This window comes from Sparus aurata, chromosome 19 (genome assembly GCF_900880675.1).
Source record: "Sparus aurata chromosome 19, fSpaAur1.1, whole genome shotgun sequence".
NCBI classification, from domain to species: Eukaryota; Metazoa; Chordata; class Actinopteri; order Spariformes; family Sparidae; genus Sparus; species Sparus aurata.
Window position 1 is genome coordinate 10,351,495 of NC_044205.1, and position 18,761 is coordinate 10,370,255.

At 40.3% G+C, this 18,761-nt stretch overlaps 2 protein-coding genes across 6 annotated transcripts; one reads left to right on the plus strand and one right to left on the minus strand.

Moving 5' to 3' along the window:
• Positions 1 to 3: 3 nt before the first annotated feature.
• idi1 (isopentenyl-diphosphate delta isomerase 1) lies at positions 4 to 8,196 on the plus strand. Of its 4 annotated transcripts, none has more exons than XM_030397830.1 (7): positions 4 to 124; positions 2,666 to 2,814; positions 4,067 to 4,239; positions 4,341 to 4,433; positions 5,363 to 5,493; positions 5,641 to 5,745; positions 7,416 to 8,196. In XM_030397830.1, the coding sequence occupies exons 1-7, from the start codon at positions 122 to 124 to the stop codon at positions 7,626 to 7,628; spliced, it is 867 nt and encodes a 288-aa protein (XP_030253690.1). In that variant the 5' UTR covers positions 4 to 121; the 3' UTR covers positions 7,629 to 8,196. The 4 variants fall into 4 exon arrangements, with proteins under 4 accessions (XP_030253690.1, XP_030253691.1, XP_030253692.1 ...); XM_030397831.1 differs by lacking the exon at positions 4 to 124 and adding an exon at positions 1,235 to 1,354; XM_030397832.1 differs by lacking the exon at positions 4 to 124 and adding an exon at positions 1,258 to 1,354 and having other exon boundaries at positions 2,567 to 2,814.
• A 527-nt stretch (positions 8,197 to 8,723) lies between these two features.
• LOC115569753 (copine-3-like) lies at positions 8,724 to 18,481 on the minus strand. 2 transcript variants are annotated; one of them, XM_030397837.1, is made up of 17 exons: positions 18,223 to 18,481; positions 17,448 to 17,597; positions 16,794 to 16,973; positions 16,244 to 16,318; positions 16,083 to 16,154; positions 15,904 to 15,984; positions 15,139 to 15,228; positions 14,124 to 14,222; positions 13,916 to 14,002; positions 13,735 to 13,794; positions 13,478 to 13,611; positions 13,215 to 13,269; positions 13,031 to 13,082; positions 12,806 to 12,939; positions 11,619 to 11,855; positions 11,208 to 11,320; positions 8,724 to 10,235 (listed from the first exon to the last, which is right to left on the minus strand). In XM_030397837.1, the coding sequence occupies exons 2-16, from the start codon at positions 17,577 to 17,579 to the stop codon at positions 11,210 to 11,212; spliced, it is 1,599 nt and encodes a 532-aa protein (XP_030253697.1). In that variant the 5' UTR covers positions 17,580 to 17,597; positions 18,223 to 18,481; the 3' UTR covers positions 8,724 to 10,235; positions 11,208 to 11,209. The 2 variants fall into 2 exon arrangements, with proteins under 2 accessions (XP_030253697.1, XP_030253696.1); XM_030397836.1 differs by lacking the exon at positions 11,208 to 11,320.
• Between the last annotated feature and the right edge of the window lie 280 nt (positions 18,482 to 18,761).

Below are 18,761 nucleotides of genomic sequence, written 5' to 3' on the forward strand. Positions count from 1 at the left end.
TATCACCTGAGAACCAGGTAAACAAAGGCCAGGCTGGCTTGCTCTCTGGCTAGCCGCTGGGTGAATTAGGCTGGTCTGCTGTCACCACCTGCCTGCAGGAGAAGAGAGAGAGAGAAAAGAAATGGTAGGAAGTGGAGTTCAAGTTCATAGCCATTTCAGGAACTGCTGAAGTTGAAAGGTAGAGAGAGACAAACTAATAGAGAGAGAGGCCTATTCAGATTTTTTTAAATACTCGTTGGTGCTGTCTGCTGCTCAAAAACAACATCACTCAAAACTCCATTAAACAGTCCTAGCAATTAAATTAGGGTTAAAAGTTTAATTTAACTTTAGTGACTACCACTCACACTGCTATTGAAAGACGACGCTGGTAATAAAAGCTGATAAACGGTCAAATTTAGACATTAGGCTGTGTCATGTAAATTTAGTTGGCGAAGCCTCACAGAATTCACCGGCTGTAATAAACCTGCGTGTGTCATGACGCGTTCAGGCATTAAATTCACATTATTTTTTATGAAGTTCAGCTTCCAGGCCTTCCCTGCTATGGGAACGACTCTCATTTTTGGACTCTGGAGGTTCCTGCCGTCATTTTGATGGCGTAGTTCAGTAATTAATGTCAGGGGCAGCTCGCATAACAATATCACCTGGCGTCACTGTTCATAACGGGCTTAGCTGCGATAGTGGACGTACGAAATGCGCCAGGACAACACACGTGAATTTAATTAAGGTTATCTACCTAGAGCAACTTAACGTGCTAAATTACGCTTGCACACTTGATATTCGCCGTTACTTTAATAACTAGTGCCCCATCACCTAAATGATTCCGAGTTAAGCGCCGCAGGAAGGTCACTCACCGCTGTCACTGCCTCAACGGATTCATACTGTGCTTGGATGTCTAGAGATCAGCTAACGTTACAGGCTAGTGGAAGCTAGCTGCCACATAGCTTATCCCCTTCAATGCGGAAGCTAATGCTACAAAGCAGCTTCAGGGAAGGGCGATATAAAATAATGTGAACAGGTCAGTCTGTTTATCTCAACGTGCTTTTCGCGTACGACTTTGCCGGTGGTCAGCAATGACACGTTAATATTTCACAGTTTTCATAATTTCAATCCGAATTTTTGACACATCACGCATTTTATTGGTACACTGACTTCCGCATCATGTGGTTTGTGTTTGCACTTTCTAAGCCAATGGGCTGTCACACCCACACCAACACCAACACAGCCAATGAAAAAGCGTGACCTCAGAGGGAGGGAGTAAATGCTAGGTTGTTCGGCCACAGCATTCAGCTCTAATATATCGTCGTAAACAAAGACAAAATACGTCGTTTATCTACTTGAAACTGCAGATTATTTTGTAAGTAACTGAAAGTTTCATCAATTTCCCTGTACACTGTATATGTAGCAGACAATGCATACTTATATATCCAGTTGTCAGGCCTGGGTGGTGCGGGTTGTTCTGTGCAGTGGTCTGATGGCGTGTTGACAGTGAGTGTTAAGTGGAAAACACGCGGTGGATTACTGGAACCGGATTATAAGACTGACGATTAACACTCCATGCATTCATTTAATGCATCAGTGATAGCTAATAATATATTAATATAGACAACAGTAAATCGCTCCCAGGAGTCATTTTACTGCATTGAATACTTATTGTTTATACATTAAGTACTTTTTGCTGGTAACACGTACATACTCTTACTAGAGTTTACTTGTAGCATAAAGTAAATGCATTCTTGTAGTCAAATATTGTGTTCAGATGTGAATAAGTCTTTTATCACAAAATAGTATCTCTTAATTGTGAAACTGATGGAAATCAATGGTTGATTGCAAAGCAATACAAAATTTGATGCCAAAAGAGATGGGCTACTTTGTTAGAAATTATTCCAGTGCTTCAACAATTAGGAAGTTAATTCAACAATTAACTGAAAAAACGATGTGACCACAATCTGGATAAGTTAACTCATTTATCAAGCAAAATTTGATTTGTATGACTTGCTAGTCCTATTTGCGTTTTTTTTCCACCAATTTAAAGTGAATACCTGGGAGTTAATGAGTGTTCGTGGAACAGAACAGGCAATTTCAAGATGGTACTTGGGAGTCTTAGAGCATCTGCTTTTTTGCCTTTCTTTACTTTTTTTTCTTTACATTATCTAGATCAATCAATTAACTAAAACAAATTTGATTAATTGTGCAGCCCTAAGGGATGGAAGCAAACTTAATAATTACTTACAGTCCTAAAGTGTACAGTAAAACGTGTTTAAGGGTTTAAAGGTGCAGTGTGTAGTTTTGGGGAAAGAAATCTTAATCTTTTGATTTGATTTTCATTGACTGTTGGCTGTATTTGGTGGACCCTGCCACCTTTCAAGCTTCAAACAGGGTTCTGGGGACTTAATTTTTCTCTGAGAACAGCTTGTTTATTCAGATATGGGAAAAATAAATACATTTGAGTTTGTATTATTACCTCAATAATATTATTAATATTAAAATTCTGAGCTTGCATTTTCTAAAACTACATAGTGCCCCTTTAATGGAGTGAAAGCACCGTATCTATCCAAAAGGCTTTCAGTCCCCAGGTATCTTCCGAGCCTGACTGCAGGAACTCCTGTCCGGTTTTTACCAACATCCACACCCTCAGTCCTTGTGATTGGTTTCCTGTTTTGGTCAGGCGATGGTGCGGGCTGTGTGGGCGGTGCTGCGGATGGTGTCCTGCGAGGGAGCGTCCGTGCTGAAATCAAACGTACCTGGAAGAGCTGCTGCATCACGGCTCAGACACAACCGCCCAGCCTTTACTGACTGCCGCAGAACTATATTCAGGTAAGACAGGGCTCTGTGGGTCTGCGAGCACGCTACAAGGCACGGCCTGAGGTTAAAGACAGGAAAGCCAGACGTAAGCCTATTGACCATAAGCTGAGTGTTGTCTGTGCTATTGATAGCTGAGCGGTAGTGAAGGCTGTCTCATAACGTTACTGAAAGGTAGTCAAGTCATATTCTTAATATAAAAAAAGTCTTCTACTTGCTGTGGCTTTGCGTCCCGGTTAAAGTACGAAATTTCAGAATAGCCCAAAGCCTGAATATATTCTCTTTAATTCGTTATACAGCAGCTAAGGTAAGCTGCAGTCAATGCATGTTACTAATGTAACATGCTAACGTTGTAAACTTTGGAGCCAGGCTGTGGCATCATGTGGATCACCTCTAAATAAGCAATGAACTAAATAACTTATTAACAGTACTCTAGAATAACTTTTTACAGTTAATAGTTTTTTTTTTCTTTATTAAGCAAATGCAGCCTATCAAGAGGTATTTTTTTGCCAATATACTTTGATATCTGTGGGTTTTGTACTTTCGGACACACAAAATCAGCAACGACTGATGTGCCTTTTTCAGGACCGATGCTGATTATCACCTATCAAGGAGACTGAAAACTTATGTATGGGCCTGATATTAATTTGCAGTAAAACTGAAAATAAAAACTAAGTAACTAACTAATTTAAAGACATCCGTCCTGGCACTAAGAAATTTTATGGGCATTTTGCAGTATTTTCTGATTTTTGTTCTGATTGTAATCATGTTTAATTTTTTGCGCTGACATGGTCAGTTAACACAGACAGCCAACTTCAGGGTCCTTCACACTTGGCCTTCTTTATGTAAGGAGGCTTTGAGTCTGGAGGTTAAGACAGAAGGCTGATACGGGATAGATCAAGATTAAGCCAAATCTTTTTGCCTCCTCCTCGGTAGTGTGATTATATGTGATTCTGTGTGAGAAAGTAGACATTTTTCCACATCAGTTGTTGTCATGTTAGCTGTAATCATAATCATAAAACTCAATGTCTACTTACTGGCTTTCTCTAGAGTTTTTAAGAGCATCTCACAGTCTTCCTCAGCAGGTCGACTTTGCTCTTCATTTTCTACAAACTTGAAAGCTAAGAAACAGAAGTAGGATTCTTATGTCAAATGCTACCTGTTGTGTTTAATATGTCATTTTAAAAGTGTACAGCTTCTGTTTCGATGTGAATCCACACTAAACTATCCTCTGTTATCTGCCTGAATCCCCTCCTGTGTGCCACAGTGAGGCCAGACACCTGCAGTCTGCGATCAGAATGCCTGAGATAACCACAGACCACCTGGACGAGAAGCAGGTTAAGCTGCTGGCCGAGATGTGCATCCTCATCGACGAGGACGACCGCAAGATCGGAGCAGACACAAAGAAGAACTGCCACCTCAACTCCAACATCGACAAAGGTACCCGTCTACCATGCTAAACTGTCATTCCTTTAGTAGATATCGTTTTAACTTTCAGATTTGTACTTATGGTAAATCATTTTCTGTTTTCTTTGTACCAGGTTTACTGCACAGAGCATTCAGTGTCTTCATCTTCAACAGTGAAGAGAAGCTGCTCTTACAACAGAGGTCAGACGCCAAAATCACTTTTCCAGGTTGGTGACAATTCTTTAACCTGTTTCCTCTTCCTCCTACCACTCTTGTGATCCACTACGGTACAATTAGTGTCACACACACCGTAACAAACTTTGTTGCCCATGTTATTTCATGGACAAAGTCATAAGACAACATTATTGGCAATGTCCGGGGCTGCCCAACCTGTGGCCTGTACAGGACATTGGCCCATCCCTGGACATTTGCAAAAAAATAAATAAAAGATTATATAAGCATATCACTGTTTATAATGTTTGATTTTTTTTTTCATCAGTCAATGAAGGGAACTGAAGGGATTGAGCTCTTTCCTGTTAGGGCACACCTGTATTAGTCAAATAACTGATTATCAGTGGACTGGTCTGACTCAGTGGATGTAGACTGTTGATATAAGCCGGCCATTAGGCGGCCAGTGGTAGGTTGCTATGGGGTATATCAACAACAACCTCTGAGCTAGCAGCCTACACGCCGAAGATGCTTACTCTTACCTGCTAACGGTACAAATGTAAACAAGCTAGCATATGTCACATTTACTTTTACAGGGATTCAGCCGCTTCAAGCTGGTGACAATATTTTTCAGTGGCACTGTCGCTGCATCCTTGATTTAGCTCAGCTGAATATGATTGTGATTGGTTTAAAGACATGCAAAGCCAGAGCTTTCTACAGTGCTGTGGACATTAGTCCAACTATGCAAGAGTGGACCAAAATAATTTTGATCAGTCAGTTACTTATGTCCTTCGTGATGCAAATATAGAATCTTTTTCGAGGTTGACTATTTTCAGGTTATGTCTGTCTTTGGGTCAGACAAAACCAGCAATTTAAAAAAGTCCCAATGGGTACTGGGAACTTGTTTTTGGAAAACACTATTATTACATTTTGGCAATTTGTTTAACCACCACTGTCTGTCTGTGTGTGTGTGTGTGTGTGTGTTCAGGCTGTTTCACAAATACATGCTGCAGTCATCCTCTACATACAGAGAGTGAGCTGGAGGAGAAGGATGCAATAGGAGTGAGGAGAGCGGCTCAGAGGAGACTCAAGGCTGAATTGGGTATCCCCATGGAACAGGTATACTGTGTGTCTGTGTGTGTCTGTGTGAGTGTGTGTTTGTTTGTCGTAGTCCTGCTTTCTGCATTTAACGTGAAAGGATTATTGAGGACTGCAGAGAATCTTTCCTTCTGTGTGATCTTCCTCTTCATTCCCGCTGCTCCTCAGGTGACACCTGATGAAATGACGTACCTAACGAGGATCCACTACAAAGCGCAGTCAGATGGCGTGTGGGGGGAGCACGAGATCGACTACATCCTCTTCATGCAGAAGGTAGCACTGTAATGTCTGTTTGACTTGGAGTTGACTTACATGAGGATACATGTGGTGTCTCCCCGGCTACTGTCAATACATTCAAGTGACAAAGCAAAACATCAGTTCTGAAAACTAAATTCCCAGCCATCTGAAATCTCCTGACTTGTTTTGTTCAACACATGGATGTACACCATCTAGTGCTACCATTTAGTTTGTTCAGACTTCAAAGAACTATAGCTTTAGTAACGGATTACAAATGTTTTTTTGAGCAGATGATTGAATATTCTTTCATTTAGATGGGTTCTGAAAAGACTGTGGGAATAGTATTTGTTGTTAATTAGTTGTCTGGGATTTATATCCCTGAAAACCGTATGCTTTAAGCGGCACTGACTGTGACAAGCTGTAAACATAACACTGATATATTATCGCTTTTCAAGCTTATATGGTGAACTTGAAAGCAAATAGTTGCTTATTCACACATTCATCTGATAAGGAGGGACATTATCACAACAGTGTTTGTGCTCACCTGACAAATCTAAAGCCGTGGTCACACAGGATTAGTGTTATCTGGGGACTTTGTGATTAATGCAGAGGTTGTGATCTTATTCCTGTGAAAATCTGCCATGTCCGTAATTTAAGTATACCTCCCACATTACCTACCATATTTCACCAAACATAAAGTAAATGTGATAATATTAGTCCTGTGTTAATAGGTATCTCTTTGGTTTGGGGTCATCTTTTATTTGACGTCTGTTTTCTGTAGTCAGGCAACCTAACAATTTGATCGCAGCTTATAAGATGTTGAGCAGCGGTAAACAGCTGTGCTGTGAGATCGGCTATGTTCAGGTTAAGAGGATCAAAAGTTTGATCATATTCACGTTCAGGTAAAAAGCCTCTTTGACTATCTAAATGAGCTTCACATATTTTATTAATGCTTTTAACACGTGCAGGTAATGGTCAAAACAACTACAAGGTGATACTAGTCCTGTGTAAAAAGGGTTTAAGTCCCATATTTACTCTCTTTTAGCTCTGTTTTTGGTCTCCACTATCAGAAATATCAGACTCCTTAGCTGCTAAAGTCTCCAGTGTTCAAGGTTTCTAACTTTGTCTTAAAAGCAATGATGTTGTAGGACATAAAATGAAAAATGGTGAGTTAAAAGACACTAAGTGCTCTAAAGAGCTGACAGGAACACAATGTAAAACACTGATTATGCCTGCTTTAACTGTAACTTTTAGTTACAACCAGCAGCTAGTGTGAGAAACTCGGTACAATCTAGCTGTGCTGAGAAGCATGGTAACAGAAAGACCTTTAACTACACTTAAGCCTGGGAAAATCACTGTTTTTAAGACATGAATTACAGATAGTTATCCTGCATTAAAACTTGAACAAAGCTTGATTGAATGGACAGAACAGAGACACAGTTGTCATGGATCCCTGCAATGGTAGCTGACACTTGACTAATGAGGTACTGTTTCAGTGTAATTCGCACCCTGTCCACTACTGATAGAATACCATGAGGAGATCATTTATCTGTGCATATGATCAAAACACATCTGCTAAATCAAATATAGTTATATCTTGATGAGGCTCAACACTTATACCAGTGTGTATTTGGATTGTACTTGTCTTTGTACCTGTATTATGTATCAGCCTTATATACTCTTGTCTTTGTTATGTCTCTCCAAAGAACGTGGAGTTGAGTCCAGACCCCAACGAGATCAAAAGCCACTGTTACGTGAGCAAGGAGGAGCTGAAGGAGATGCTGGAGAAGGCCAAGCGCAAGGAGCTGGAGATCACACCCTGGTTCAGCCTCATCGCAGAGACCTTCCTCTTCAAGTGGTGGGACAACCTGCAGAACCTCAAGCAGTTCATGGATCACAACAACATCCATCGCATGTAACCAGAAACTAGGATCAGGTTTCACCTCCAGTCATTTCAGTCCTTTGGTTGTACTTGCCTGACACGAGCACAGCTGAGCTGCTAGAAACCACTCTGACGTCGAGTAACAAGCATCACTGGCTACTTTTGTCAAGGTAGTAGTAAAAGTACGACCTCTGCATGCTGAGAATGTTTAAGTCTTGCTTGAGAGGTTAACGGTAGGTTTATAGCTCCGAGGTGCATTCATCTACACAAAAGACGCAGATAGAGCTGGTAGGCTGACGCTTCTCATTATTTAAGAAAACACAAACATCTGTTAGTCAATTCTGATAAGCTGCACACTGGATTTACTGACTGAACAGAAGTCATTTAGCATCTTATTATAAAGGTTGAAAACTGAAGAGAATAGCCTATTTTTCTATAAAAACTTGAAGTGCCTGAGGACAGGTCATTAGGGTTGAGATGAATAGTGTCTCCAAATACAGATTTGATGAACAGTCACAATCACTCTGTATATTGTTGACAATGTTATCTGTGAATAAGCTGAATCTTTGTACTCTTTTCCACAATAAAGTGTTTGTTTGTGGTCATTGGCAGTCATTTTCTATTTTATTTTTTTTGCCTTGAAGGGTTATTTTGTCAAAATGTAAAAAAAATAGTTTGAACTCTTGAGACCATAATGTCAGGGAGTGTTGTTTCCACTGCAATACATTTACACACACGAAAAAATATTGTTTTCACAGTTGTCTGAGAATAAAAGGATTTAACAATTATTTCTGAATTAGATTTGCATTAAAAGGTTAAATCTATATAGTAGGATATTGCCATTAATATCCTAAATGTCAAGTTCCATCATGAGTTTCATTTCATCTCATTCAGTAATGATTGGGTTACACAGATGTGCAGAAGGCTGTTCTTCACTTGGCCTTCCAGTAGATGGCAACCAAAGCTCACATTTCACTATTTGAGCAGAGTATAACAACCAGATGCTTAAAGCTGCCTTCCAACAATAAACAACCATTTCAAAATATATACATACTCAATGTACTATAGTCTTCGATATATTCGTATGCTGCAGATGTCCCACGGGCTACAAAGAAGTGAATTTGACCATGTATTGTATTGATAAGAGGTGCTTTATTGGCAAGCTTGATACACTATTTGTATGTTAATACTGAGGCACATTACCCATTTCAGCTAGAGCACTAAAGCTATTACACTTGATACATCAGTACATGTTTTTTCTAGCTTTCATTGTAAGAACCATATAAAAAATGTACAAATTACAATGGAATTAGACGTACTTCTTGTGAATATGAATGAACAGAACTGTATCTAGTGTCTATAATGACGTTAATAATAATAATGATACACTTTTTTAGACTATTTATATAGCACTTTTCTTAACAGAGTTTAATACTGATAAACATTTATATATATAGTCAGTTTACCAAACAAGGATGAAACTTTGATTAAATCACAAGTAAAACAAAAAACAAAATTTAAAAAAAACAGACTGAATCTATGTGTGAACACAAAGTAACCAAAAGTAACTGGCATATTGGTTGACAACAGTACATTTCCAAACATACTAGGAGTGATGAGACTGGCACAATACAATCAAATCCACCATGAACAAAGACAATTAATTGCCAGTTGTTGTCACAATATTTTTGATTCATATTTAAGGTGTAAATAGCTCTGGGTGTACAATGGTTTATAACCTACACACAGAGTTTGGCATTTCTTTTGTAAAATAAAAAAATCTTAGGGTCTTTTTAGTACATAACATTACTATATCAGAGTGCATAGGAAAGCAAGTGCAACAGCAGACATTATTGTGACTGTATATTCCATGTGCCAAAACAGTAGCAGCTACAAAGCTATTAGGCTATTTGTACATGATCATGCTACTAGTGGTGCTTCAGCTATTGCTCATAGGATTTAAACATCATATATGTGATGTAGTTGGTTATCTTAGTGCCTAAAAGCCTTTTACATGACGAGTCCTCAAAACAGGCAGAAATACATTGCACTTGTATGATGCATTATAAACCACAGCAGGCTAGGTCACAGCCCAGTGCAGTGTTTCCGCAGAGACAATGATGGTTTCCTGTTTGAGCCAGTGCAGAGACAATGAATAAATCCTTATGCTGTCTTTCTAGTTAAGGCGTTTGTTTTCCTCTACATCAGCTTAAAACTAAATTGAATGATTATGTTTGGTGTCTTTTGTAAAGTTGTAGTAGCAATCAGTAACTAAAGCTAAAATCAACTCATAGAACAACTGCTGGATCTTTGTGGATACTGCTTATGTATGATGTATTGTGTGTGGTTCTGGTGGCTGTCAAGCTGGATGCTGGTATTCCATTAAGGAGGGGAAATAAAAGTGGTCGAGTTAGGAAAGTGTAGCAATGACAGTTGTCTGATGGTGTGATGAGATGAAGCTGTGATCTGCAGGAGATGAGACTAGGGTTTGTCTGGTTTCTTCCTTGTGGTATCAGTTGGTCCCTGAGGGGTTTGGTGCAGGATTGGTAGAGTTGGGTGGAATCAGCTTCATGGTATTGAAAAAGTCCACCAGCTGAGCTGGTACTTCTGCCAACACACTCTTGGCCAATGCTTCTCGAGGAGCCTGAGGTGCAAAAGAAGGAGTTCAAAAAATATGCAAAATGGTGAGAAGAAAAACATCTACATTATTTTTAAATGATTGGTTATGGATCAATATCACTACTGATTTAATTAAATGAAGGAAGCAGAGGGAGAAGTAGGAAGTCATGAAGATGAAGACAGTTAAATAGGAAAATTCCAAATAATAAATTACAACAGTTGTAGAGCCCACTGAGACAATGTGATTGTGATTTTGGGCTATATAAATAAAATGTATTTGATCAGTGACAGTTTTTTGTCCAGCTTCAAACTTTAATCGATCCACCTTGGAAAGGAGCTTAGAATTCAAGTGGTCACGACAGATTGTGGACCAATGGTTGGCTGTACCATTTACAACATTAAAAGAACCTGCTCAAACAGCTTTAACCAGTTAGCCTTCTTGAGTCTGTGCTTACTGTGGCATGCAGCATTTTGTTTACAAACCAGCCATGCACACTATGTTCTGATAATGTGATGAGTCTAGAAAGAAGGCTGATGACTCATGCGGGACACCGAAAATGTTCTGCATATGTTTAAAATATAGGAAAATATCATGCTGTAACTGTAGCTCTGCTGAAAATACCATGACATCATGTCGTCTACATTTGGCTACATAGCCGTTAGAATTAGTGAAATACATGACATAAAATAAGGAGAGAACTGCCAATCATTTCACTGATTATTTGTCAGGAATTTTGAGTGGAATTTTCCCTTTAAAATAAACAAAGATATGTTTGTGATTGGTCCCCAGTGCTTTGGATCCTGAGACCTTTGTTGTACTGTCTCTCTCACTAAGCACTGAGGGAGCATCTTCAGTAAAACAGTTTGAGAAGTTGGAATGAGTTAAAACTAAATGAGGATAGCAAAAACTACATGCAGTGAAGCAGTGAGGTTATTCTTAAAGGCCAGGCAAAGGCTAGAATGGCGATAGGGTTTATGACTGAAATATTAGGGGTACCCCTATGAAGGACTGGGCTCATGGGGGGGCTTCAGTTTGAATAAACTGAAGAAGGAGGCCACTTGCTGAGGTAGCTCGGCCAATACGCTTTGGGCAAGAGCCTGGCTGGGCGCCTGAAAAGAGATAAATAAACAAGGCACAAGGAAGCTAAGTGAGATTTAGGAAGCCCTGGGTTTGGCCATGTGTATGGGGACCACTGCTATGCTGATTTGGATTTTTACTTTTTTTTTTTTTTTTTACAAGCCAGTTTAAATGAAAATGACTTAGCAAATGTTTAGGAAAAAAGCTTGAAATGCATGCAGTTCTTACAGCAGTGAGTCAACATTTGTTAAAAATCAGCAGAAATCAAAGATTAAAAACCCATAGCTTATATAAATCAATATGAAAGGCATGTAATGCACTGTGACTTACATTTTGAAACTGCCTGAAAGGTACAAACTGGACAATGTCTCGCATGGCGGCCTCGCCAGTCTGAGAGCGCAGACGTCCATCATCTCCATCCAGGAACTCCATAGCATCAAAGTCTGCATTCCCTACTCCAACAATGATGATGGACATGGGCAGACGGGAGGCATTGACGATGGCACTGCGTGTCTCGTCCATGTCTGTGATCACTCCGTCAGTGATGATGAGGAGAACATAGTATTGCTTTGGAAAGATAGCAGAGATCGCAGGTCAACAATCAAATGGCAGAAGTTTTTAACCCAAATGTTTCTTAAATTGTAGTCCAACGTGATCAAGGTGTACTCGAGTGCTATCAGCTGCACTGTAAGATGCATAATCCTGATTTGTTAGTTTTCCTCCTCCAAAGCATTTTACATTTCTTTCATAACCGACTCCTCCCAGTGCTTTGTTCACCTGCAATAAGAACGATGAGAAGGCACTACACCAGGCTGTGTATTATTGTGTTTATTTCCTTCGACACAGGCATTACCACTTCTAAGAGGTTAAATAGAGCTAAAAACCAAAGGGGAGTTCAAGTTGTTAAGCATACCGACAGCAATGTAGGTCCTTGTGGGCATACAAATGTATGCGTTTTTTCATTAGCAACAAATAGGCCCGAAATGCACAGTTCCGTGCCCGTTCATCTTCTGTGACCTTGGCAATAACAGGAAGAGAACCGCTACCTCTCAACTACTGGTCTAAGCATGGCCCTCTGGTTCCTACAATTGGTCACCAAGGACTGAGCTACTGCCATACCAAATGACACAAATTCAATAACTGTGAGCCTGGCGTATGAAAATGGCTTTAACAAACAATTACTGAGGTAATATAAAATCCTGTGGCTATCAAACAACCCTAATCCTAACCCTAACCAAATCATCCTGCTCCACTGTGCAAATGATGCCAAAAGAGATTAAGGAAATCAGTACTGACAGACTTCCTTTCCCATCCTGCCCTATGTAGCACAACCAAATGTTTACTTCAAGTGTAAATAACGTGTGCTACACATAGTGGCAGGGCTAACAAGAGACTAAGACTAAATCTGATGAAAGCTAGTGAACTACAAACTGTCTTTCTTTGTAATAAAGTGACGGTTGGAGAACTACTTGATGTGGAGACGCTCTCTGAGAGTCTGGCTGAACAGAAATACTTACAGATGCAGTGGTCTGCTGGAGGGCTTGCTTGGCAAAGCAGGCCACGTGGTTGACGATCGGGGAGAAGTTGGTGGGACCGTAGAGTTTAACCTGGGGCAGACACACCCTGTAGGCGTCCACCACACCCTCAACACCTACACACGCACACGCATATTAAATAATCTGTTTCAACCAGTCTGATCATTTGTCTGACTGTATCTACGGTGCAGTGAATTGTAAACATACCTGCACAAAATGGATTTGCTGGGTTGAAGTTGAGAGGAAACTCATGGGAAACCTGTTTGAGAGTAAAACACAGTTCCATCAGATACATGTCCTGTGCCAAACCATCATATCTTTTCCTTCAGAGAATCAAACAATCTTAACTCTTCAATGCATTTGTAGTTTCACAGTGAAATGCCGGTCTCACCTGCCATGTTGGAGGGATTTGGGCTCCAAAGCCAAAGGCAGGAAACATCTTGTCGCTACACAGGAGGGACACAAAACACTAGTACATAAGTGACTGAATGATTGGTCATTTAAATGCAAACCATTCCATCCGTCCATCCATCCATCCATACATAATTGGGATATTTCTTCAAAAAATTGTAAAGTCGGTACTCATTATCACAAATTATGAATCCCTATATGAAGTTTAAATATCCAAGACTTTGTTTTATGTGCCATACATACCTGTCATAGTCCTGGATGACATTTCCCACAGACCAAATGGCAGAGAGGTACTCGTTAACGCCCTGAGGACTGATGTAATGCAGCGACTGAGGAGACTTGGGATCCCCGTTGGAGCCTGTGAAGTCAATGGCCACCTGCCAAAAACATTTGGGGAGCCAGGAAATGTGAAGGTAATGCATGGAAATACAATCATATAAAATCATTTGTTCTCGTGAGTAACCCAATAATCCAATTTCATAAAAATAAACAAAACTTACAGTGAAGTTGATTTGACAGCCTCCCATAATGTAATCTAGGAAGGTATATTCCTTCACCACCTAGAAGAGAGGATTGGAGAACATGTAATCTCACGTCCATGCTGCTACCGAAGGCCATGGATTAACCACACCAGTAAACACTTTCAATATACCAAAAGCAAACAAAAAATAAGTACAATACCTGGCACAGCTTTACGCTCACGACACCAGAGTTCTTGTAACCCTTCTTCTTCTGTTTCTTTTTACTGTTGATGCATTCAAACTCGGCCTGACGGCAAGACAGAGGAGCACAAGTTTCTGGGTCAATGCCAGCGGACAAGACAATCCAAATCATCTTTGAAATGTTGTTTGTCTTTGTTGACATCGTTTGGGTGCAACAACACACGTACCGGAGATGTTCGTGATGCTTCTTGGAGGCGTGTCATCGTGGTCTCAAATGTTCCAATTAAATCATGCGAGCCATCGTTGTCATAGTCATAACACTCGACCTGGAAGCAGGTAAAAAACAAATGGTCACGCGGTGAACACTAAAACAGTTACATCTTTTACACAGCAAACAAATACAACTAAAGGGTCAGTTCACCCAAACGTAATAAAATAATAAAGCCCTCACTATGAACTGCTTTTAAAAAGGGACAGTCCTTCTATATTGTCCTCACACAGACACCTTGTAATTCCACTCACTTCCATTTTACGAGGGTGAGGGCAGATTAAAAACAATTACACTAAATGCGAGGCAACATAAAATAAGTCAGTGAGAGGCTTTTTTTGAGGGACGAGTGAACTGACCCTTGAGGTTTAAAAAACTGCAGGTGAAGAAAACAGAACAGACAAAAAACATGCCAAAGTGAGATTCAAAAGACAACTCCTTGGAATACGAGTGAACTAGACAGAAGCTAACAGCAAAATGACGGGAGAATGTGTTGTTTCAGACATGTTTTTTTTATGGCAGGACTGAGTTGAGTAACAGAAAAATTGGAGGGCTGGATGCTCTGCTGAGGTGGTGTCTTGTATTTTTCCCCATTTTTCCATTCACACACTTCACCCATTTAGTGATGTAAGATGGAAGAAGACAAACACTGTGAGGCGCTGGGTAACTCACTTGCACTGTATGGTTGGAAACAGCTTCCTTCCTGACATGTTTGCTTCAGAAGTTAAAAAAATATATATCATCAAGCTATAGTACTGAATACACTCCAATCAGTAAATATGGTGGTGATATCTGGGAGAGCAAACATAATTGTGTTCTGAAATCTATTTACAATCCCCAAGAAAGGTTTTACTATGTCACTATGTATATACGTAGTTTCACTGGTATCAAAACATAAGGAGCAATGCAATTGCAGGTGTGAGTGGCAGTTTAAAGACACATTCAAGATGTTAAGAAAAAGCATTTATGGGTACTTTTATAGGTTTGTCCATGTCTCCTCCACATAGAGACTGCAGGGGGATTCGAAAGGGTCTCCATGTTGGATTCAAGTTGTTCTTCACCACCTGAGGACAGAATGAATAAGAATTATACGGATGTAGTCTTTCAAGAACATGCAGTATTTGCATGGAACTTATAGAGATCCTTTAAGTCCCCCTGAAATCACATTACAATCCTCCCTTTTTTAGTAAAATATTAGGTCAACATGTTTTATAAAATTGTTCAGAGTTCTTCATTAACAGACAGGAAGAAAAAGGTCTTTGGGGAAATAATAGAAACCATAAAGAGCATTCCTTATGGTTTGAGCTGGTTATAGGGTTCTATCAGTGCTGGAAAGACTAGCAACTAATTATCTGTCTAGCCTGCAAACTGCAATCTAAAATTAAATGATCCCTCTGTGGCATAACAGTGCAGTCATTTGGTGAAATGAGGAGGTTTACAGAATCTTATGTTACCCCAACATATTGACTTTGATTGGACAGATGGTAGTGTGGCCCAACATGCATGTTATTACAAAGACTGTGGTGTAACACACTTAGGACATCAGTTGTTCCTCTTTTCACTCAGACAGTTGTGAATGAGAAAAGAATGGAAGTGTTTGGTAAAAGGTTAGCATCATAAAACTAACTGCACATCATCAGTTGTGATAACCCCTCCCTGGAAAAAGGACCATATTTTTATGATGGGAAAGAATGAACAGTTAAGATCAGATGACTACAATGCTGCGTGAGTGTGTTTACCTCTGTCCTGTGAGCCAGCTGCCACCCAGTTTGTGTCTGCTTGTAGAATTCCAGGTAAGGGTCGGACTTCCCAAAGAAATCCTGTAAATGATTAAAGGAATGAAACACACCAATGAGTTAAATGCACCCGATTATCTAAAAATGAACGACAGCATTTCAGATTTCAGTATGACCCAAACCTTGTTATCTAGTTTCCTCGCTTCAACTTCAAAATTTGCCACCCTGTTATCTTTTATTTCTTCTGCACTGATCTGCAACAGAGAGGAGGGGAAATGAATAAACAACAGAGGACTTAAACAACACTGCAACGTTTTTACGTTTAGCCCTCTCTGCCACTCACTGTGATGGTCCCTTTTCCTGCAGGGGTCTTGTTCTTCAACACGAGTGGTCGGGTCAGTTTTTTACTTGATACGACCTAAAAGCAAGTAAGAAATAAGGCAGTTGTTGAAGGGGAAGCAACCGCATCTAAAGCTGCACAATGAATAAGCTCAGCGAGTGAGTGCACAACAGAGCACCCGCCAGGCCACCAGGGAAATAACATCCAAAACAATCAGGCAGAATGAACATCTGGGGTCTGATTACGCTGAGTGTCTACCCTGCAACTGCTTATTTGTTGATCTTCATTCTTGATCGCTCGCATGGTAACACAGTGGTGTGTTATTACATAAGCAGCATGTATCCTGTATGATTCTGTGTAGATATCTGTTTAGGAACTGTGCATCTAAATATGTAAAAACTCTGTTCATTAAAACTGAAAGTAAGGAACTGAAACTTTCAACACACCTCTGAGTCAAACACTTGCAAATGGATTCATTATTTAACAGATTAAGGCACTTAAGGACAGCCTTGTGCGAACACGCATTGTGAAAACTGAGAGAGAAACGCCTTACCTGGCCTAAGGTGCACTCCAGTTGGCCCAGGAAGTCATCATCACTCAGGTCAATAGTTTTGTTGTCGATGTCGTAAATCCCAAACTTCAGTTTCTGCACTATTTCAAAGTAGTAGTCGATAACAAACTTTTTTGCAAACTTTGGGCTGAGGCAATTTTGGACCTTCTCTGTGCGTTCCACCTGTTGGGAAAGGTTGGAAAGCTTGACGTTTGTTTTACTACACACATTTCAAGACACCCACAGCACTGCTGTAACCTGTAACAAAGTCATAAAAGGTAGTGTGTACTGTCACACTTGCCGTAATGAAACAGGGAATGGAAAATATGTCACTTCTGCCTTATGCAATGATTTTCCATTAGGGGGTCAATCATTTACACCACTCAAAGAAGTGACATCGCTGCCACACCCATTAAATTGTATTATTTGTATTCTGGCATTTTTGCTGCTTTTTTATGCTATTTATGACAGTAAATACAGATTCTTTGGGTTTTGCAATGACTGTGCGACCAAAAGGTCTATTTGAAACGTCCCTTGGGGCTCTGGGAGAGCTGCCCTTACATGTATTCTGAAACACTGCTGCTTATGGTGTGTTACAATAGTTACAGTAACAGCATTCTGATATTGAATGAATCCAAATCCAGCAATCCCACTGACCTCATACCACTGGGAATCAGAGCTGCTCATCAACAGCACACACAGAGGGTCGGATTTGGAGCCGATGTCTTTATCCAGGAGATTGTCACAGGACACAGTCAGCTCCACCTTGGTTACACACTGAGCAGCCATGGTGTGACTGGTAGCGAGCTGTAGGCACAGGTGAACATTACTGTGTGAACACAACCTGGAAGTATTCCCAGTTGAACGCTTGTGTGGTTGCCGTTTGCAAACAAACTTTATTGACTGTGAAGTGTAGATTGTCATGAAGATGGTCAAGATTAGTTAGTCCCGAAAGGCAGACATATATTATTTTTGTGAATACACATATTTGTAGATTACTACTAAAGGGTAAATGCTGTTGAAAACGAGCAGACACATATGTTGTTTTAGGGATTTTAGCTTACCTCCACGAGTTGGTTCAACACAGTGACTGTAACCTACGTTAACGTTAACGTTACACACCCAAACGCAACGCCACAAACATCGAAATGTGGAGTTTTATTAGCGAGCTTGACACCTCAGTGTGACATGGCCTAGTAGAACATTAACTGAGCTTCGTGGAAAATGTGACACAATAACGAAAGCACTAATGAAGTCTGGCTGGAAGGAAGGACGGGAAAAAAAACGGACCACTTACAGTGAGAGAAAGTACAGCAGCTAACGCTAGCTGGCTAACTTGGCTAGTAGTAAATAGTAAACTAGGGGTAACTGGTCAACAACGTTAACTTCCGCACATAACTCGGTGCGATAACACGTATAAAATTCAGCTTACCTCAGAAAGTGTGGGACTTTACAGGATTCACTGGAGGACAATCCTTGCTGAATGCTAGTTGTGCTGTGCGAAACAGCGGCTGCGTAGGGTGGAGTCGCCCTCTCAAATGTAAAAAAGCTGCAGTGACATATCCTTACGTTAGGCTAAAGCCTAATCTTTCAGCCCCGCCCTCAATATGCCAAATCGTTACGTCTGCTGCAAATCGTTACGTCTGCTGCAATCCAATCCGTATTTACACGTTCAGCACAACATTGGACGTTTTATTTTGGAAATTTTAGCGGAAGTCTTTTTGTCGGTCGGGAAGATGCCAAAGAACCGACATACTGTAAACATGACCGAAGTCCTGCATTCCCGGAGCTTCGGAGAAAAATAATACTGTAGTCGGTGAGAGGAGACATATAGATTTCGATCCCGTTTGAGCTGTGCCATAAATTACACATATGATGTTTGTCACAGTCACAGTTTGACATGTATATAGCAGTTACAGTTTTGTCACCTGACTACTTTTTGAAAATACGAGACAGGCATCCCTGAAGCAC